We start from the raw sequence: 22,597 nt of genomic DNA, 5'->3' as shown, positions 1-22,597 counted from the left end.
ATTTGCTTCATATTATTACTTATGGAATCCTGTCCTCTTTCTTTAAGCAATCAAAGTTTCCTGTGACTGTGACAGTAGAGAGTCCTTCGTCTTCAGAAATTGAAGAGGTTGACGATTCTTCAGAAAGTGTTCATGAGGTGCCTGAGAACATCAGTTTAAAACAAGAAGCATTGCAGGTACAGAGCTGTACATTTTACAGATACTTCATACTGTTGTATTTCAAACTGTAGTTGGTGTTTGGCAGAAACTTATGAAATGGTTCTCAACAACTGGCCTGAGGAGTCAGTTCTCCCCTCCCTTCTAACTCCAGTCTCCCGAAATGGTCCCTTAGCTTAGAACAAAGTGAAAGAAGGACGTGTGAAGCATCCAGCATCCCATATGGGTGCTGGTTCTAGACCTGGCCGTTCCACTTCTGACCCAGCTCTCTGCCAATGCCCTGGGAAAGCAGGTCCTTGGGCCCCTGTACCCATGTAGGAGACCTGAAAGAAGCTCCTGGCTCCTGGCCCAGTCCTGGCTTTTGTGGCCTTTTGGGGAGTGAACCAGTGGATGGAAGATCTCTCTCTGTCTCTCCTCTCTCTCTTTCAATTAAATAAATAAATTTTGAAAAAAAAAAAAAAAAAAGAAAATCTAAATCATGCCATCAGCAATATATTTTTCTTTATTTAGAATCATAAAATATTTGTTTTAAGGAGAACCTTCATGATAAACTTAGAAAAATTGAATAAAAAAAGTATGTTTAACTGATTCAGCACCCTTATTTTATATACCAGCAAATTGATTTTTCTAGCTGAACTCTCTTGTTATAAGAGGAATATTTAACTATTTTTAATAAAAGTAAAAATGGAAAAAAATTTGGATAATTGATTTTCTCCATTGTTAAAACATTTCAAATTTTAAGAAGCATCAGTATATTACTTTATAAACATGCCATCTAATGTCAGTCTATACTTCTATAAATATTAGAAAATAAAAATTGGTTTTTATAACAAACTTTTGCACCCACAAGAATACTGTATGTGGGGCAGGTGTTTGGCCCATTGGAATGCGTGAGTTCTGGTCTTGAGTCTGCTCCTGATTCCACCTTCTTCTAATGCTTACCCTGGGAAGGAACAGATGAGGCCTCAAGTAGTTGGGTCCTTACTATACATGTAGGAGACTTGGATTGAGTTCAGGGTTCTTGGTTTCTACCTGACTCAGTCCTGGCTATTGCAGGCATTTGGAGAGTACAGAAGTAGAGGGAAGATTGCTGTCTACCTTTGAAATAAATTAAGTAAATAAATAAATATTTAAAAATAGTGTATCGGAGTCTTGGAAACATCCATAGAAAATGTATATTATGAAAAAAAAAACCAGATTTCAAACTTTTTGTTCCAAAATAAATTTATTTTAATTCCATTTTCTAGTAACTTTTTGAAGTATCCTTGTATTCATTTTATTTCAGCCTTAATGCAGAGCTGATAATTTATATTAAAGGAAATACCATTTTGGGAGTCATTTTTTTTTATGTGCTACAATGTCCACATGTAGTTTTTTATTATAGTTTTCTTTTAATGTGAAACTTACAAATATAGCAATAGTTATCTCGTCTCTCCTCCTCCCCCTTTGGAATTTATTTCTCAGAGTTCTAGAATGTGGGAAGTCTCAAGTTTAGTGTTTTGGAGGGCCTGCTTTTGGCTCACAGATGCTACCTTCTTGCCCTGTCCTCCCATGATATAAGGATGGTTGTCCCTTTTTTAGGGGTGATATCCCTGCCAGCCACATGGGAGACTCAAATTGATTTCCTGGCTCCTGGTTTTGGCCTGACCTGACCCCAGCTGTTACAGGCATTTCGGGGTAAACCTGTGCATAGAAGTACTCTGTCTCTGTCTCTCTGCCTTTCAAACAAAAATAAATGAATAAATACAAGTGGTTGTAGCCTTTGGGAGGACCAGAGTTGGACTTGAAAGGAGGGAATTTCTGATTGAAGATGTTCAGAGGACTCTCTCAGCTCTTCTTTGTTTGTGAACTCACTAAAATATGGTATCAATTTTTTCCCCAAAGAAAACTTTTATTTAAGGAATACAGACTTCATGCATTTCATAAATACAACTTTGGAAAATAGTAATTCTTCTCATCATACCCACCCTCCCACCCATACTCCCGTCCCTCCACCTCTTCCCTCTCCATTTCCAGTCCCATTCTCCACTAAGATTCATTTTCAATTAACTTTATAAACAGAAGACAACTCTATACTAAGTAAAGAGTTGAATAATTTGCACACACAGAAAAACTGTTCCTCAACAGTTGAGAAAAGGGGCTGTTCAATGTCATTGTATTTTGACATTAATTTCACTTTTTTTGTGAAAATTAACTTTAAAGAAGTACCCAGGAATTATACATTTTTTGTGAGCACTTAGATATAATTATAATACAACTCCTTCAGGATAGAGGTCCTGCATGGGAAGTTAGTGCACAGTGACTCCTGTTGTAAATTTAACAATTAACACTTTTACGTATGACATCAGTGATCACCTGAGGCTCTTGACATGAGCTACCTAGGATATGGAAGCCTTTAGAATCCACAAACTCCATCAGTATTTAGACAAGGCCATAAGCAAAGTGGAAGTTCTCTCCTCCCTCCAGAGAAAAGTACCTCCTTCTTTGATGACCACTTCTTTCCACTTGGGTCTCACCCACCAAGGTCCTTCATGTAGGACATTTTTTGCCACAGTGTCTTGGCTTTTAATGCCTAAAATGCTTTTCAGCCAGAACAGAATGCCTTAAGGGCTGATTCTGAAGTCAAAGTGCTACTTAAAGCTATTGTTATTTTCTGAGTGCTGTATGGACTGCTTCCCATGTTGGAGCATTCCCTCCTTTTCAGACACTAAATCCTATCCATATGATCACTTTAACATTTAAGATGGTATTTTTACCACCTAGCTTAAGGGGACTTGGGGTCCCATGGCAAGTTCTTGAACTGTACCCTTAGAAGTAAATCCATAGGAATGTATGCAGAACTGTACAACTTTACAGTTACAAACTTAATATACCTCATAATTTCAACTTTAGGAACATGGTGATTCTTTTTTTTTTTTTTTTTAAACTTTTATTTAATGAATATAAATTTCCAAAGTACGACTTATGGATTACAATGGCTTCCCCCCCATACCGTCCCTCCCACCCACAACCCTCCCCCTTTCCACTCCCTCTCCCCTTCCATTCACATCAAGATTCATTTTCGATTATCTTAATATACAGAAGATCAGCTTAGTATACATTAAGTATGGATTTCAACAGTTTGCTCCCACACAGAAACATAAAGTGAAAAATAATAGATGATTTTTTTTTAAATGATGATGAAATCAGAGCAGACCTATTGTCATGTTTAATCCCAGTGAGAGTCAAGTTGGGAATTGATAATTTCTTTTTTTTTTTTTTTTTTTTTTTTTTTTACAGAGGATCAGTTTAGTATGCATTAAGTAAAGATTTCAACAGTTTGCACCCCCATAGAAACACAAAGTGAAATATATTGTTTGAGTACTCGTTATAGCATTAAATCTCAATGCACAGCACATTAAGGACAGAGATCCTACATGAGGAGTAAGTGCACAATGACTCCTGTTGTTGACTTTACCAATTGACACTCCTGTCTATGGCATCAGTAATCTCCCCATGCTCGAGTCATGAGTTTCCAAGGCTATGAAAGCCCTCTGAGTTCTCCGACTCTTATCTTGTTTAGACAAGGTCATAGTCAAAGTGGAGGTTCTCTCCTCCCTTCAGAGAAAGGTACCTCCTTCTTTGATGACCTGTTCTTTCCACTGGGATCTCACTCACAGAGATCTTTTGCCAGAGTGTCTTGGCTTTCCATGCCTGAAATACTCTCATGGGCTTTTCAGCCAGCTCCGAATGCCTTTAGGGCTGATTCTGAGGCCAGAGTGCTATTTAGGACATCTGCCATTCTATGAGTCTGCTGAGTATCTCACTTCCCATGTTGGATCACTCTCCCCTTTATTTACTCCATCGGTTAGCGTTAGCAGGTACTAGACTTGTCTATGTGCTCCCTTTGACTCCCAACATGGTGATTCTTATCATCTTGCTTGCCCTCCCACCTATACTACCACTTCTCTTTCTCTTCCCTCTCTTATTCCCTCTCTCATTTTTTATTGAGATCTATTTTCAGTTGACTTTATGCACATATGTTTAACTGTGTTAAGAATCAACAAATAGTATGGAAAAGAAAAAACTGTTTCTCAACAGTCAAGACAAGGGCTTTGTTGAAGTCATTGCTTCTCAAAGTGTCAGTTTTACTTCTACACATTGCCTGTTAGGTGCTCTATTAGTTATCACAGGTCAGGGAAAACATATGGTATTTATCCCTTTGGGACTGGCTTTTTCACTAAGTACTAGGAGAGGTAGAATTACAGAGAGAGAGGCCGGCGCCGCGGCTCACTAGGCTAATCCTCCGCCTAGCGGCGCTGGCACACCGGGTTCTAGTCCCGGTCGGGGCGCCGGATTCTGTCCCAGTTGCCCCTCTTCCAGGCCAGCTCTCTGCTGTGGCCAGGGAGTGCAGTGGAGGATGGCCCAGGTGCTTGGGCCCTGCACCCCATGGGAGACCAGGAAAAGCACCTGGCTCCTGGCTCCTGCCATCGGATCAGCGCAGTGCGCCGGCCGCAGCGCGCCGGCCGCGGCAGCCATTGGAGGGAGAACCAACGGCAAAGGAAGACCTTTCTCTCTGTCTCTCTCTCTCACTGTCCACTTTGCCTGTCAAAAAAAAAAAAAAAAAAAAATTACAGAGAGAGAGAGAGGGAGAGACAGAGAGAAAGGCCCCAGATGGCTATAAGAGCCAGAGCTGAGCTGATCAAGAGCCAGAAGCCTCTTCTGGGTCTCCTATACAGGTGCAGAGGCCCAAGTACTTGGGCTATCTTCTGTTTTCTCAAGCCATAGCAGAGAGCTTAATCAGAAGAGGAGCAACTGAGACTCGAACTGGTGCCCATATGGGATGCCATACTGCAGGCTTAGCCCACTACACCACAGCCACAGCTCTGGTATCTAAAGTTTTAAAGTATGTTAACCCACAGCATTCATGAGAGTGGGAAATATTATAAAATGTTTTTGAAAGAGAGTGGGGGAAAAGTCTGAAGCTAAACCAGTAGCACCTAGAGAATGCACCAGAGCAGCCTTCAGCCTGAGCCTTCAGCTCAGATGGAATCCAGTCCTTTCTGCAGAAGAGCTGCATACGCAGATGAGAGAGGGTGAGACTTAGAAATGTCACTTAAATAGATTTCCTTGATGGTTTGTCTGTGAAAGAGTTGACTCCCAGCCCCATCTTCACTCATGAAATGTGACACTTTTACTTTGGAAAAAAAAAAAGATAGTTGAAGATGTCCTCTCAAAACTGGCTACCTACTTCTTAATGCATAGAAGTATAGAAGTGAGACATTGACTTTCCAGTGGGCTTCTACTGTTTTATTCTTAAATAGAAAGTAGCATGGTTCACCTGATAGTTTAGCAAAATTTACAGCTTGACAAGGAAAGAAAAAAGATAAAAAATATGTCCTGGTAGGACCAGAGATAATTGAAGGAACAGAAATATGTTAGGAAAAAACCTACTTAATATTCTTAGAGAGGCTTAAAAAGACACAGCGTGTATAAAATAAGAATAGGGTATTGTCTGTAAAGGAATTATCAGTAAACAAGAAAGAGGTCTCTTAGGGACTATGAAATATGATTATTGAAAAGTATTCGGGCTGGTGCCACAGCTCACTAGGCTAATCTGCCTGCGGCGCCGGCACCCTGGGTTCTAGTCCCAGTTGGGGCGCTGGTTCTGTCCTGGTTGTTCCTCTTCCAGTCCAGCTCTCTGCTGTGGCCCGGGAGTACAGTGGAGGATGGTCAAAGTGCTTGGGCCCTGCCACCGGCATGGGAGACCAGGAGGAAGCACCTGGCTCCTGGCTTCAGATCGGTGCAGCGCGCTGGCTGCAGCAGCCATTTGGGGGATGAACCAACAGAAGGAAAACCTTTCTGTCTCTCTCTCTCTCACTGTCTAACTCTGCCTGTCCAAAAAAAAAAAAAAAAAAAAAAAAGAAAAATATTCAGTAGAAATCAAGAAAAAACTTCTCATTTAACAAAGACCAAATGGAAAACATGACAGACATGGTATGGTAGGTTACATGTAGGAGGTCCAACATGTTACTGTAAGAAATCTCAAAACAGGGAAAAAAAATGTGTGGAAGGAAATGAAAAAACAAGTGAGAAAATTTCCCTTAGTGGGAAATAAATATTGGACCTCAAATTGAAAAGGGTTACCCACGTGTTGGGCAAGATCAATGAAAACCCAGATAAACAGATATTCTCTGTGAAATTTCAAGAGGGTGAGAAAAGAAAAAATTCCAGAGGCAAAAAAAAAAAAAAAAAAAAAAAAAGACTATCAAGACTATCAGTCAGACTTTATCATACTTTTTATCAACCACTGCACATTCAGGAAGGCATTGGAGAGATACCTCCCAAGTTTTGAAGGCAATCTTCCACTGCTTTCCCAGGCGATTACAAGGGAGTGTCATTACAAGTGAAGCAGCTGGGTCTTGAATCGGAGCCCGTTTGGGATACCAGTACTGCAGGGCGAGGCTTAACTTACTATGCCATAGTGCTGACCCCTATCCTACAATTCTGATAAGTTGGAAGTAATCTAAATGTTTTGCCTTAAAAGAATCATTAGGGCGGGTACTTGGCATTGCAGTGAGGTTGCCGCCTGGGACACCGCGTTTCCTATCAGAGGGCTTGGTTTGAGTCCCAGCTTCTCTGCTGCCCATCCAGTCTCTCTCTGCCTTGGCAATAAAATGAAAATATATTTAAAAAAAAAAAAAGAATCATTAAATGAACCATTACACCTGCTCAGTGGAATAGTGTGTAGGCGGCTCAGAAGTCAAGGTTATGAATCCTCCGATCATGTGAGACATGAATGATTCAATGTTGAACGGGTAAAGTTTCAGCACAAAATTTGATACACAGAATAATGGGAGATATATGCCAAAAGAAAACCAATTTGCCAATGTCTAGAAGAGTAGAGGAGGAACAAAAGACAGGAAGGAAAATGACTTCAAAAGTTCATCATAGTTGTATTTCAGTAGTGAAATATTGATTAATTTATATTTGTTTAGTTCCATATTTCCTGATTTCTTTTAAAGAGCACAAATTATGTTCTGCTTCCTCCACTAGAGGGAGAAGCTGTGTCATGTAATTGTGCTTTGATGTGCTGCTGAGAACCAGTCTTTTTCCAGTCATGAATTGTTTAAATGCATTTTTGTGTAGAATTTCTGTGCTGTCAGTTTTAGGTATTGAAACCATAATACGAATTAGAATAATTTTATAATTTTCTCTTTTCCCATAAAAATTTGGTTGACTGGTAGTGAAGTACTCAAGAATTTGATGCTTTTACAGCATTTCCTAATTTTCAGACATAAATTCTGATTATCAAAATAAATGTTCACTGGGGAAATTTTTGAAAACAATGAAAAACTTATTGAAGGAAATAAAAACTATGTTCACATGTGCACACTTGTGAATATTTTGTAAACTGCCCTGTCATTGAGAACTCTTATACATCAGAGAACCTGACCAGGGTTATGGACTATATCCTCCCAAAAAAGTTCCCAAAACGGTTATGAGGAGACAATTCTTGAACCCTTTCTAACTCTGGTTAAGACCTTTCTTACCCCTGTTTTTTTTTTTTTTTTTTTTTTTTTTTTGACAGAGTTATAGACAGAGAGAGAGAGAAAGGCCTTCCTTCTGCTGGTCCACTCCCCAAATGGCCACTATGGCCGGCATTGCACCCATCCGAAGCCAGGAAGGAGTCAGGTGCCTCCTCCTGGTCTCCCACGTGGGTGCAGGGGCCCAAGCACTTGGGCCATCCTCCACTGCCCTCCCGGGCCACAGTAGAGAGCTGGACTGAAAGAGGATCAACCGGGACTAGAACCGGCGCCCATATGGGATGCTGGCGCCGCAGGCGGAAGATTAACCAAGTGAGCCACGGCGCCAGCCCCATCACTGTTTTTCAGTGGCTTCATAGAACATTCTCTCATATGGATGTGAAGTTTTTATTTAAGCTGATCACAACTGAGTGGCTTTCACTTTTACATATAAACAGTCCTATGATATTTTTGTCTACATCTCTGATGATTTCTGTAGTATAAATTCCGAGACAGAATTGTTGATGTAATATAGAGATTGCTCTATAAAGTGGTACCAGCTTCCTCTTCTGGGAGTTCTTCCCCTCAATACATATAACCAGGATTATACTGAACCATTAACTGAGACCTTTAAAGGAGTGTTCAGAAGCCTTTAGAGTATATAACTGTATTTTATTTTTTTTAATAAATATAGGTGGTGTGTTTAATTCCTGTTGTGCAATCAGCCATTCCAAAATAGTTGCTTAAAATAACATTTTTGTTTTGTTATGAACCTGGAGGTTGAGTAGTGCATTAATTTTTTTCCCCAGAAACCTTTTATTTAGGGAATACAAACTTCATACATTTCATAATTATAACTTTAGAAGCATGGTGATTCTTCCCACCATACCTGCCCACTCTCCCACTCCTCTTCCTTCTCCCTTTCCTATTCCCATTCTTATTTTTTTTACTAAGATCTATTTTCAGTTCACTTTATACACATATGATTAACTCTATGTTAAGTAAAGAATTCAACAAATAATATAGAAAAAAAAAAAACCTGTTCCTCAATAGTCGAGACAAGAGTTATTCAAAGTCATTGCTTTTCAAAATGTCAATTTCACTTCTATAAATTACATTTTAGATGTTCTATCAGTTATCACAGGTCAGAGAGAACATACGGTATTTTTCCATTTAAGACTGGCTTATTTCATTAAGTATGATCTTTTCCAGATTCATCTATTTTGTTGAAAATGATGGGATTTCATTTTTTTTTTACACTGCTCTGTAGAATTCTGTGGTGTACATATCCCATAATTTCTTTATCCAATCTTCAGTTGATGGGCACTTGGGTTGATTCTGTATAGTAGCTATTGTGAATTGAGCTGCAGTAAATATGGTGGTACAGATAACTTTTATTTGCTGATTTCATTTCCCATGGGTAAATTCCCAGGGGTGGGATGGCTGGGTCATGGCAGGTCTATATTCAGATTTCTGAGGTATCTCCAAACTGTCTTTCATAGTGACTTTACCAGTTTACATTCTCACCAACAGTGGATTAGGGTACCTTTCCCCCAACACCCTCACCAGCATTTGTTGATTTCTGTATGAAAGCCCTTCTGACTGGGATGACGTAATACCTCATTGTGGTTTTGATTTGCATTTCCCTGTTGGCTGGTGGTCCTGAACATTTTTTTAATGTGTCTGTTGGCCATTTGGATTTGCTTTTTTGTAAAATGTCTGTTTAAGTCCTTTGTCCATTTCTTCACTGGGTGTTTTGTTTTGTTGCAGTGGAGTTTCTTGATCTCTTTATATATTCTGATTATTAATCCTTTATCAGTTGCATAGTTTGCAAATAATTTCTCCCATTCTGTCGGTTGCCTTTTTGCTTTCCTGAGCATTTGTTTTGCAGTACAAAAGCTTCTCAATTTGATGTAGTTCCATTTGTGAATTTTGGCTTTGATTGTCTGTGCTTCTGGAGTCTTTTCCAAGAACTCTTTGCCTATGCCAACGTGTCTTACAGAGTTGCCTCTTCACTTTGCTCAATGTTTGTTTCCTTTTTTTTTTTTTAAAGATTTATTTATATATTTGAAAGACAGTTACCAAGAGGCAGAGAGAGAGACAGAGAGATGGAGGTCTTCCATTTGCTGGTTCACTCCTCAAATGGCCACAAAAGCTTGAGCTGCACTGATCTGAAGCCAAGAGCCAGAAGCTTCTTCCAGGTCTCCCACGCAGGTGCAGGGGCCCAAGAACTTGGGCCATCTTTGGCTGCTTTCCTAGACCATAGTAGAAAGCTGGATTGGAAGTGGAGCAGCTGAGACTCGAACCAGCACCCCCATAATGGGATGCTGGCATTGCAGGCAGAGGCTTTACCTGCTGTGCCACAGCACTGGGCCTGATGAGTGTTTCTTATGCAGTACAGAGGCTTCTAAATTTGATGTAATCCCATTTGTCAATTTTGGCTTTGATTACTTGTGCCTCTGGGGTCTTTTCCAAGAACTCTTTGCCTATTCCGATGTCTTGCAGAGTTTCCACAATGCTCTCTAATAATTTGATGGCATTGCATTGTAGATTTAGGTCTTTAGTCCACTTTGAGTGGATTTTAGTGAAAATTGTAAGGTAGGGGTCTTGCTTTATGCTTCTGCATGTGACGATCCAGTTTTCCTAGCACCATTTGTTGAATAGACTGTCCTTGCTCTAGGGATTGATTTTCACTCCTGTGTCAAAGATAAGTTGGTTATAGGTGCTTCCTAGTGTTTTTATTTTGTTGTGTTAGTCTATCCATCTGTTTTTATACCAGGACCAGGCTGTTTTGATCATAACTGCCCTGTAGTATGTCTTGAAATCTGGTATTGTGATGCCTCCAGCTTTTGTTTTTGTTGTATAAGATTGATTTAGCTACTTGGGGTTTCCTGTATTTCCATTTTAATTTCAGCATCATTTTTTCTGTATCTGAGAAGAATATCGTTGATATTTTGATTGGTATTGCATTGAATTTGTAAATTACTTTTGATAATATGGACATTTTGATGATACTGATTCTTGGAATCCATGAACATCGAAGATTTTTCCATTTTTTGTACTTCTTTTTTTTTCTTTAATGTTCTGTAATTATCATCATAGAGATCTTCGACATCCTTGGTTAAATTTATTCCAAGGTCTTTGATGTTTTTTTGGTAGCTGTTGTGAGTGGGATTGATCTTAGAAGTTCTTTCCCAGCCTTGGCATTGTCTGTGAATTCAAAGGCTGTTGATTTTTGTGTGTAGAGTTTATATCTTGCCACTTTACCAAACTCTTCTATAGAAGAGTTCCAGTTTCATTTGTTTGTGGATTTGTTTCTGACTACTTCTTAGTAATCCTGCAATCACTTTTTCGAATTCCATTTCTGGCATTTCTTTTCTCTTCCTCTTCACATTCTAGTATTAAGGTGTTATGTTCTTTTGGGATGTCATGTTATCTTTCTTATTCTTGTTTCTTGAATTGGTCCGTGTATTATTTGGCATTTGTAGGGATTCTTTTTGGTTTCTATTTTGTTTTGTTTTGCTGTGATGGCTTTTATCTTTGGACTACTCCTCTGTGGCTTAGTGGAGGGTCTGTTTTTTCAGTGAATACCCAGAGATGAGTGGAGGGTGTGGCCAGGGAGTTCTGTTCAGTGCTCCAGGGTTAAGGGAGTGTCCAAGGTGACACCTAGGTTGGGTTTGGTAAATCTCTCTCTCTTTTTAATCAGAAGCGATTTTTTTCTGCTCTTTTGGCATAGTCTCCTGCTCACCTCCCCTCCTCAATGGAGTTTAGTGCCTGAGCACTAGCCCCAGTGGGTACAGTTTTGTCCATGGTACCCTAAGAACCACACAAAGGATCTGTGCAGTCCATGGTGTGAGCACAGATCCCACAATGATGACCCTCACCAGGGAATCAGGAAGCCTGGAGCATGTGGAGCTGCCCAAAGTCCCAACTACACCCTGTACTCTCCTAGGCAGCCTTAGTGTTTTCACAGACCCGGCACACAAGCCTCCCACAGTTATGAGCACCCAGCACCCTGTCAGTTCTCCCGGCCAGACTCGGGCATCTCTGCTCTGCTGGTTGCTGGGCATGCAGACACAAGCTGGTGCAGCTGTTACATATGTCCAAAATGCCCCCCCCCCCCGGCTTGTTACAGGATGTTAGTGCAGCGTGGTCAGGGAGAGAGAAATGTGACCCCTTTTTTGCCTCTAGGTTGGCAGGTACAGTGTTCCCCACAGGGCTCCAAGCTGGGCAGCTTTATCACAGTAGCTTGGGCTGCTGTAGTCTGGTCTCACCTCACTCTCCTACACTGGTGCTGAGGCTCTGGGCTGCTGGAGTCCTGGGTTGTGCATGTCCATACCCTCCATATAGGTCCACAGTGTCCCTCTAATTTGCCTGAAGTTTCCTCTGCCATTTTCTTCCTATCTCTTCCCTTAGACTGAGCGCTCTCCACTTTTTTTTTTTTTTTAATTTATTTGAAAGGCAGAGTTACAGAGAAGCAGAGGCAGAGAGAGAGTTTTTCCATCTGCTCATTTACTCCCTAGTAGGCCACAATGGCAGGAGCTGTGCTGATCCGAAGCGAGGAGCCAGGAGCTCCTTCTCGTTCTTGCACACGGGTGCAGGGACCCAAGGACTTGGGCCATCTTCTACTGCCTTCCCAGGCTATAGCCGTGAGCTGGATCAGAAGTGGAGCAACCGGGCGCCAGTTCTGTCCCAGTTGCTCCTCTTCCAGTCCAGCTCTCTGCTGTGGCCCAGGAAGGCAGTGGAGGATGGCCCAATTCCTTGGGCCCTGCACCCGCATGGGCGACCAGGAGGAAGCACCTGGCTCCTGGCTTCAGATTGGTGCAGCACGCCGGTTGTAGCGGCCATTTTGGGGGTGAACCAATGGAAAAAGGAAGACCTTTCTCTCTGTCTCTCTCTCACTATCTAACTCTGCTTGTCAAAAAAAAAAAAAAAAAAAGTGGAGCACCAAGACTTGAACTGGGGCCCATATGGGATGCCAGCAATGCAGGAGGCAGCTTTACTCACTGCGCTACAGTGTCAGCCCCTAATCTTTTTTTTTTTTTTTTTTTTAAACTCTGTCCTAAGACTAGAACAGTAAGCTCCTTCCTTATTCTGCCATATTGGATCTCCACTAATTTTCTTTTAATACAAACTTGGTGGCTTAAGAACAGCTGTTTTTAGCTACTAGTTCTGTAGGCCAAACTTCTGGCCAGGATATGATGGATCTCTGCTCAGTCTTGTAAAAATGAAAGCAGTGTGTCTGACAGGCTTCTTCAGGCAAGACTGCCCCTCCTAGGTTGTTGGTATGATTCTGTTCCTGCAGTTATAACTGAGCTCTCCTTTTCTTGTATCCTGTCAAGGGGTTCTCTCAGTTCCTTGAGGCCCCCCTCTTCACCCTCCTTTTTGCCACCTTCATGACTAATTCCATTCACAGTCCAGACCTTTCAGGAAAAACCCAGTTCCTTTTAAAGTGTTGTGTGATTAGGTATGTCAACTACAGTAATCTCTCTATCTTAAGATCAGTTGGTATGGGGGCCTTAATTACTTCTATAAAACTCCTTTGTGACAGCACCTTGATTAGTGTTTGAATGAGGAGGGAGTTTTATGGTCATTTTAGAATTCTTCTTATCACAAGTAGTGTTCTCTGTTTTCAAGAACCTTAGGTAAGAGTCTTTTAAGTTCTTTACAGTAAGAACAAGTTTTACCGTTGTCTATTTTATTTCACTGACCTTGGTGAAAGGTGAGACAGCTGCCTCTCTGATCATGAATGGCATCCAGCTTCTTGAATCCAAAGCGTCACTCTACTACATAACTAATGTTGTGATACTCTACTGCTCTCTGTCATAGGTATTTCATCTGTAAAATTTATAATCATATTTACTTTGCAGGATTTTAATGGCTAAACTACTTAAAACCTAGAAAACTCTTAAAACAGTACTTAGCATATTGTAAAGTGTTTGAAAAGTGTTTACTTCTTAATGCATTTTCATGTGTAGCTACAAAATTTAGATCTGTTAAGCATATTAGCAAGACTTTCTATTATAAGGTATCCACAAATGAGAATATAATTTTATTTTCATAGCTTCAGTTTTTTTTATTTCTGACCAACTATGTATATTTATATGTATTTATTTTTATAGTAAGTTGCTACATATCCATCTCAGAAAGAGTGAGATTTAAATAAATTTGTGATATGATAATTTGATATTTTTGGTAATTAATTTCACTAACATAGTAATAAACAGTTGACTATAATCCCGTTTACAAGTTTAATTACTTGGTGAGATCTGTAAGCTAGAAAAACTTTCAGGGGTCATGTCAATTACAGTATTTTCTCTGTTTCTTCACACCAGGAAAAACTGGAGGAATGCTTAAAGCAGTTAAAGGAGGAAAGAGTCATCAGGCTTAAGGCTGACAAACGAGTCAGTGAGGTAAAGAAAAGTTTTCTCTTATGAGAGATTTTACGCCTTGTTTTGTTAGGCCATATACGTAAACACTTTATGCACTTTAAAAGAAAAGTACTTTTCAAATTTGTTGCAGCATGTTAACCTTGTGTTTATTTACATTTAATGGTCATGTGCTCCATGTTCCAAAAAAAGCTCCGATAATGTAAATGTTATGGAGTTTTCTTTCTTGCGCTTTCATGGTTGTGGTTTATTTTCTTTATGATGCTTCAATTTAAGAATATACTTATTAGCCTTATATTGCATTAACAGTAACATAAAAGAGGCTGGTGTGACTGATAGTGAATTAGGAAAATGAATAAATAAATGTAAGGTAATGGAAAATTGTGGAGAGTTTGTGATGAAAGTTAAAAAACTATTCCATGGGGATTAAATTAGGCTAATGTGCATGAAAGCAGGGCATAAACCAAAAGTTCTGTATGCATGTAATTTATTATTACAAGGTGAGCTTAGGAAAGAATTTTCGAAAGTGTTTGCACATTGGATTGGATTGGAAGGCATTTATTCAATAAGTATTAGCACCTGATTGTATAAGGCAAAAGGTAACATTGTGAACAAAATGTCCTTTCTGAGAAACTAGAATTGGCTTATGTGATTCTACATAAATCCTTGATGAGTGAAAGGAGGACTCAGGGGAGTAAATATTTTCAAGAAGCCAAGGGAAAGAGTGTTGGTAATTGTACAGCTAATAATTAGGGTATGATTTAGGACTTTGAATTTAACATTAAATATTATGATGGCTAAAATTAATCCTTAACATTCGGCAGAAATATAAGTTGCTTTGCTCAAATTAGACTCAGTATTTCATCCTCTGGTTTAAGGGAAACTTTAAGTAGCTAATGTTGTAATGCAGAATGATCCAGTATGAATTTAATTAGTTAGAAATATAATGTTTTGATAAATCATTAATGAAATAAAATAACTAGATTTTACTCATATACTACCTAAGTGTTCGTTAAGAAATACTGTCAAGTGTCTTTGGGTTTTGTTATGTGGTGATTTTACTAGCGGAGAGTAAGATTAATTACAAATTAATTGCATACTTAAATGTTTTTAGTTTTGTCACTTAAGTGCTGTTTTCTTTTGGTAACAATGTGAAAAAAAATCATGTCACATATGTTCAATCTCCTTTTACAGTTGGAACATGAAAATGCCCAACTAAGAAATATAAATTTCTCTCTGTCTGAAGCCCTTCATGCACAGTCACTGACAAACATGATCCTGGATGATGAAGGCGTTTTGGGCAGCATTGAGAATTCTTTCCAGAAGTTCCATGCTTTCTTAGATCTGCTTAAAGATGCTGGGTTAGTTCATGGCTCCCTGTGGCACTCTTCCCTCTGTGGCTTTAGGGGTAGTTTGCTGAGGAGCTTGAGCAATTTCCATAACTTTTGTAAACCATATTGAGTATGAAAGTATAAGTAATACCCTAGATTTTTTTTCCAGTGGGAAATTGATTTTAAAATAAAGGCAAAATAGCAAATCTGCTTTGGTAGAGAGCCCGCTATAAAACAGTAACCTGTAGATGAAATACTTATTAGGTATAATTCTTGGTTAAGACCATTTAAAAGTAGTTTTACTTGAAAATATTCAGGAATGTATAGGCATTTTCCTACCTTTTACTCATTTTGCTTGTTAAGTAAGTTTGAATACAAGTTATTTTTGTCCTAGACATTCAAAGTGTTATTAAGCTGCAGGTAGATAAAGATATAATAGATCAGTAATTTTCAGCAGAAGAAGATTTTTTCAAAAAGATGCTAAGAGAGAGAGTGAGAAAGAGAGAGAGTGAGCAACAGAGAGAGAGCGAGCAGTAGATGGTTAATGGGATCCTGTTTCGTAAGTGAACAGGTTGGCACTGGAAGGAAGGAACAAACACGTTCTTGGAAACTGGAAGAAAAGTTTAGTAAAGATGAGTTGTGTGGGCATGGAGGTGAGAGGCCATTAATAGAGGAACCATCAGGTGCATTGTAGAAGCTGAAGGTGCTAGAGGGAGAATATGTTTAAAATGGAAAGGAGTAATGCTTAAGGAAATAAAAGTCCAGTGGTACTTACTATATTGTTGGAGTGAAGGAATGTTTAAATAAATAGATGACCTGACGTGGTCCCAGAGCATGAATATGGGAAGGTCTGAACATCTGGGAGAGAGGAGGTTTGTGGTCTGGAATGGGATATTGGTTTAAGATTTTAAAAGGATACCATAGTTATATTTATAGGAAAACTCAGCTGTTCTTACGTGGTCATAATAACCATTGCCTTTTTCTCCTTTCCTCCTCTTGACCAGGCTTGGGCAGCTTGCCACAATGGCTGGTATAGATCAGTCAGATTTTAATTTACTAGGTCGTCCCCAGATGAATTCTACTATTAGTAGTCCACCCAAGGAGGAGCAGAAGGCACTTGAAGAAGAAAAGCCAGAACAAAAGCAGAGTGCTGTAGGACAAATGCAAAATATCCAAGTAAGTGGGTAGAATAGAATTTAATGATTCTGTGATTAGCAAAAGGCATTTACCGAGTCAGAGAGAAAATAATAATTCATCCCTAGTAAATAGTTCCTACGCTTGGGGCCAGAAGCCTCTTTGGGATCCTTTCAAGACTGAAATCAGTAAATTTGTGCTCATTTCATGATACTGCATTGTTGTAAGTAAACTTGAAGTTCTTTTGCACATTTATGACTTCAAGCAGATTATTCTCAATGCAGAAATAAATAACTATTAGAGAAAATAATCCTATTTTAAGTTTTATAAATGTCTATTCTATTCATATTTCATCTAGGTTTCTATTTGTATGCAGTCAGCTTACAATGAAGGAACACTAATGAAGGTACAAGTACTATTAGAGATAACTTTTAAAAACAAGTCATCCAGACCTAACCATTAGGTAGTATTAGGCATTCAGTTGATTATGGGAGCAGGAGGGGAAAGCTTGTCTGTCACAGGCATCCCTTGCTGGTTTTCTTCCTTTCTTCTTCCTTTTTTTTTTTTAATTAAATTATTTAAGGGAGAGCTTCTCTTCACTGGTTCACTCCCCAAATGCCTGCAATAGCCAGGAGTGGTTCAGACCAAAGTGTACAGCAGGTCTCCCATGTAGGAGGCAGGAACCTGGAGTCAGGAGCCAGGTATCAGACCCAGGTAGTGTACTATGGGATGCTGGCAGGCATCTTAACCATTGACTTACTGCTAGACTAAACGCCCACACACTCCCCCAGCACCCACTGCTTTCCTCCAGCCTAGTGCAGAACCTCCATCTCCCATCAGTCAGTCTCAGGCTGGGCTTGGGAACTAACTGCTTGAGAACTCAGCCCAGTTAAAAACTGGATATTCCTTACATGCGTATGAAGTTAGAAAAGAGGTTAATTTTCTTAGGGAATAGTGTTTTATTTTTTATGAGGTCAAAGGATATGGGTAAAAATTACAGAAAGCACACAAGTCTGAAAAGGTGGTATACTTAGTCTTGAATATAGCTTAGTTAAGTTGGGAATTACTTGGCAAGATATAATTAGAGGAAAAATGACCCTAAAATCTTATGAGTAATTAACTGACTGTTTGAATATTAAAATCACATAGTAACATTGAAATTTTGAACTCTACTTTTTAGTAGTTGGCTTTATTCATCACTGAAATTTTGTTCTTTTTTCTTTTTCCCTTCAGTTTCAGAAAATTACAAGTGATGCCAGAATTCCTTTGCCTCTCGACTCCTTCCATGTCCCAAGTTCTACTCAGGAGGCCCCAGTGACTTCCAGAGACAGCGTGGGAGTCCCAGGGACTGAGCAGCACCAGGAGTCTTTCGAAGGATTCCTTGCTAGAACATGTTCTCCTCTAGCAGATGTGATTTCCGGGACCAGAAGTCACAGAGAAGAGGAAGAGCTGCACAGGAATAGCAGATCGTCTTCAGAGAAAATGGCCAAAACAGGTGAATATACCACAAAACACTCTGCTAAGAAACACCTTGGAAAGGACCAGCATTCCTACTCTGACTCTTCTATAAACCGGAAAAGCAAAGGAATCGGGGGAAATGGTTCTTTGGTTAATGACCCAGTTAAAAGTGAGTCTTTGAAAAAATACATTTCTGTCAAGAAGGAAAGTAGAATAGTGACTCTTTCATCCAAGACAAGTAAAAGTCAGCCCAATCCAGTAGAACATTCTGAAAGTGATACTCTTGGGTCTGATTTTGAATTTCCAGAAAGCATCCATTCTCTATCACGCCTGACATAGGTCTAAATCTTTTGAAATTATGTTTTTGTCTTCAAATTTTAATAAATTTTCATGTTTTCATTGTGGCATATGTCTTAAACTATAGGATTAGAAGCCATTAAAGGGATATTTATCTCTACTTTTTATTTCCTTTTGGCACTTGGTACCATTCATTCAGAAGATATTTGCAGAAGGCCTGATATGTACAGTGCTTTCTGGGTGTTGTGTCTTTTTTCAGTAAAGAAAGGAAAACCTTTGCCTTCATGGACCTAATACTCTGTGGAGGGAGGGGGGCCAGGAAGGAATGGGAGTGAATCAGTGGAATAATTTTGCCCTTTGTTAAATGTGAAAGTAGAAGTCACATGAGCAGAAGCCGTTGGCATATCCTAATTCACAACCAGAGCAGCAACCATGTGTGTCCCTAGGTGCTTAACCATGTTTGTGGATTGCAGCGACACTATAAGGTAGGTATCTCTTACGCACATTCTACAGATGTGGAGTTTGAGGGAACCAGTTATGTGAAGTGCTCGAGGTTGTGCAGCATAACTAGGTGGGACAGCTGGGCTTTGAAACAGAACTGATGTTCTTAATTGTTTAGTTATTCCTTTTCTCTGTTAAGAGAGGAATGGCTTAAGGAAGATGTTGAGAGAAAAGCCAGTGGACACTAGAAGTCCAAAAGGGGAGGTGCTGTCAGAGGGGACACTTGTCTCCTACCCCATCTGAGTAGAATTTGTAAGAAGGCAGACCATATGAGTGTGAGCCTGCTTCTCTGAACCCAGTTATCTTGCCTTGGAAAAACATGCATAGTAAGTTCTCAGGTCCAACTGGAGCATGTCTTAGAAGTGAGATCAGAGAAAAGCTGGAGTATCAAATACCTTCTAGACGCTTCTGCTTGATTGTTATCAGAAGGGCTGCTGCAAGACTTGTCAGCTCATTAATCTCAGAGAGCATTATGGGAATAAAATAATGAGCCAAATGTAATCCTGGCTCTTTGCCTACAGTAGAGTGAGAGGGGAAGACAGACAAGCAGAGGCCTCCTTGCCGTATGCTACATCTATGATGGGAATATTTAGGAAGTTCAGTCAGTGTTTGGGGAAGAAGAATGAGAGCCGTGGGGCTCATGAAGGTCATCTAGGAGTGGTTATCTGAATACCCAAGCTAAATCTTCAAGGAGGAGGCAGAAGCTGCTGAAGAAAGCCATGAAGGAAAAAAATACTCAAGGCAGTGGGAACAGCTGAAGGGAAGTGCAGGACCATGAGTGTGAGTCTGTTGTGTCTGGGGAACCAAAAACAGGAATAACATTAACGATGGCAGGTGAGGCTCAAGTAGGCAGCCAGGAGAAAGAATTACAATGGACCTTTTTTTTTTTTTTTTTTAAAGATTTGTTTATTTGTTTGACAGGCAGAGTTCCAGAGAGAGAGAAAGAGAGAGACCTTCCATTTGCTGATTCATTCCCTAAATAGCTGCAACAGCTAGGGCTGATCCAAGCCAAAACCGGGAGCATGGAACTCCATCCAGGTCTCCCATGTGGATGGCAGGGTCTCAAGTACTTGGGCCAACTGCTGCTGCTTTCCCAGCATGTTAGCAGGGTGCTGAATTGGAGGTGTATAGCAGCTGGAACTCAAAGCAGTGCTCATATGGGCTGCCTGTGTTGCATATACTGACTTAACCTACTACATCACATGGTTGGCACCACAGCACATCTTTTTTTTTTTTTAAAGATTTATTTATTTGAAAGTCAGTGTTACACACATAAGTAGAGGGAGAGAGAGAGAGAGAGAGAGTGAGGGAGAGAGGAAGAGGGAGAGAGGGAGGTCTTCCATTCGCTGGTTCACTCCCCAATTGGCCGCAATGACCGGAGCTTTGCCGATCCGAAGCCAGGAGCCAGTAGCTTCCTCCAGGTCTCCCACGCGGGTGCAGTGGCCAAGGACTTGGGCCATCTTCTACTGCTTTCCCAGGCCATAGCAGAGAGCTGGGTTGGAAGTGTAGCAGCTGGGGCTTGAACTGACGCCCATATGGGATGCCAATGCTGCAGGTGGTGGCTTTAGCCACTATGCCACAGTGCTGGCCTCCACAGCACATCTTATAGTCCATGTTGTAAGGAGCTAGTTCTTTTTCCTTAGGAAATAGTGAACTGGTGAAGACCAGAAATGACGTGCATTTTAGAGCATTAGCTTCAGTATGGAGGACAGATTAAGAAAGCCTGGGAAACCAGTAAACCAGTTCTCCACACTTTTTTTTTTTTTTTTTTTTTAACTCCCACTTCCTCTCCTGTCCCTACTGGGAGGATTTTATGGACAGTAGCTGAAAGAAGATTCAGCAAGTCTCTTTTCTGTAGGACTTGTCAGGGCTGCTTTAGGCAAATGTTCATTCTGAATCTCTAAGACAAGCACGTGGCTGGCATACAGCCTTTGATTTTTAGTCCGAGCACCGAACGTTGCTTCCACTGAAGAGCAATTTGTAACTTCTGAATTATACAATAACAAGAAGAGAAAGTGGTCTGAAATAAGGTGAAGATGCAGGGGAAATAGGTTTCAATCTTAGGAAATAAGCAAGAGTTCGTAATTGGTTGTGCGAAGTCGAGAAGGCGGAGGCAGTGGATGGCTAAAGTTGGGTGGTGGTGTCAGGGAGGCTAGAAATGGGGTGAAGAACTGCCTTGCGGAGGAGAGCTTAGTTATGGACATGTTGATTTTTAAAGCACCTGTGAATTCTGGAGCAGATGACTGGTAGGTGATTGGATATGCATGCAAAGACAGGAAGACAGAAAAGTTTGAAAGTCATTACAGGGGCCAGCACTGTGGCACAGCAGGTTAACGCCCTGGCCTGAAGTGCCGGCATCCCATATGGGCGTCAGTTTGAGACCTGGCTGCTCTACTTTTGATCCAGCTCTCTGCTATGGCCTGGGAAAGCAGTGAAAGATGGCCCAAGTCCTTGGGCCCCTGCACCCGCGTTGGAGACCCAGAGGAAGCTCCTGGCTCCTGGCTTCGGATCGACGCAGCTCCGGCTGCTCTCCGGCAGCTTCTGGGGAGTGAACCATCGGATGGAAGACCTCTCTACCTCTCTTCTCTCTGTGTAACTCTGACTTTCAAATAAATAAATAAATCTTTAAGAAAAAAAAGTCATTACATATGAGCAGTAGTTAGAAGTAGAAGTGGATAAGACAGAGAATTATGCAGACTGTTTAAATAAAAAGATTAAATGATAAGAGATTTAAGTGATAAGCAAAGGATTTTCAGAAAGAGACAAGCAATAGAGTTTCCAGGAGAAGATAGAATACAGTGTCATGTTACAGAGAATGGAAGTATCCTGTGGACTTTGGCAATGAGGTCCTGCATGACCTTGGTGAAAGCAGTTCCATAAATTGATTGATAAGCAAACAAGAGTGCAGTAAGATGAGGGGATAGTGAATTTGGATATTCAAAGAAATTTGGGTGAGAAGAGGAAATGGAGTTAACTAGAGGATTTTTTTTTTTAAGATTATAGGATTTAAATGTTTATGGGGCAAAAGGCAGGGGCCAGTGGAAGAGTAAGAGGTGCATTTATGTTGCAGGATCTCAGATAAGGTAGGAGCATGAGCTACTTCAGTGCTCTTAAAACTGAAAAAAAAGATCTAAGCAGGTGGATATTTAGATTGTTTTATTTTCCAGTGACAAATGCTTAGTTAAGTAACTTGGAGAATCTAGAGAACAGAAATATGGATAAGAATGAAAATCAAAGATGGGTGAGGTCACATTGCCAAAGGTATGAAAATGATACTGAACTGGTAAAGATTAGAGGATTCTGCTAAGTATGGAGGGATTGCGTGTGGGAGGAGTTGGGAGTTAAGTGAGTTTAAACCTGATGTGCTTAGTTTGCCTGACCACAGGTTTGTAAGATACACTCATGGAAGTATAGTTTTAAAATCTTCCATATTTTACATGTTTCATGAATCACTTCAAACCACTCCAGTAGGAATTACAAATATGGATATTTTGTTGCTTACTGTGTACACTTTTAGTTCTACTGATTGCTGAACTTTCAGTACTGTATTTGAAGCAACACCACCTAATTAGAATACAGCATTTTTGTCCCTTAGAGAAGGTTATGAGTGTGTTCCTTTACCAAAATATTTATAGTCTGTATGCAGTCGGGACTTTAAAAAAAAAAGTTTCAGATTTGATACTGTTGGAAAGACTTGTCATCCTGCCTCCCATCCCCCATAATGACTGGTGCTTAAGAGTTACTCTCACTTGCCTATCCAGTACTGCATCCAAGAATAAGTACAATTTTAAATGAGTATTTACAGAATACTCCCTAATATCAAGAG

General features: G+C 40.2%; 1 protein-coding gene across 6 annotated transcripts in view; it reads left to right on the top strand.

Moving 5' to 3' along the window:
• Window positions 1-22,597, top strand: part of CEP78 (centrosomal protein 78) — a 65,976-nt gene that overhangs the window by 29,335 nt on the left and 14,044 nt on the right. For 3 of the 6 annotated variants that reach the window (XM_070050483.1, XM_070050491.1, XM_070050495.1), the window contains 6 exons: window positions 48-176; window positions 13,997-14,074; window positions 15,245-15,411; window positions 16,386-16,557; window positions 16,874-16,921; window positions 17,749-18,372. In XM_070050483.1, coding sequence (XP_069906584.1) covers window positions 48-176; window positions 13,997-14,074; window positions 15,245-15,411; window positions 16,386-16,557; window positions 16,874-16,921; window positions 17,749-18,312 — 1,158 coding nt within the window. In that variant the 3' untranslated portion in view covers window positions 18,313-18,372. Of the gene's footprint in view, window positions 1-47; window positions 177-13,996; window positions 14,075-15,244; window positions 15,412-16,385; window positions 16,558-16,873; window positions 16,922-17,748; window positions 18,373-22,597 lie in introns of those variants that run through there. The other 3 variants (XM_070050501.1, XM_070050493.1, XM_070050504.1) reach the window with 2 other exon arrangements.

Source organism: Oryctolagus cuniculus, chromosome 1, assembly GCF_964237555.1.
Source record: "Oryctolagus cuniculus chromosome 1, mOryCun1.1, whole genome shotgun sequence".
Taxonomy (NCBI): Eukaryota; Metazoa; Chordata; class Mammalia; order Lagomorpha; family Leporidae; genus Oryctolagus; species Oryctolagus cuniculus.
The sequence above is the reverse complement of the archived record's forward strand: the minus strand, read 5'-3'. Positions and strand labels throughout refer to the sequence as shown.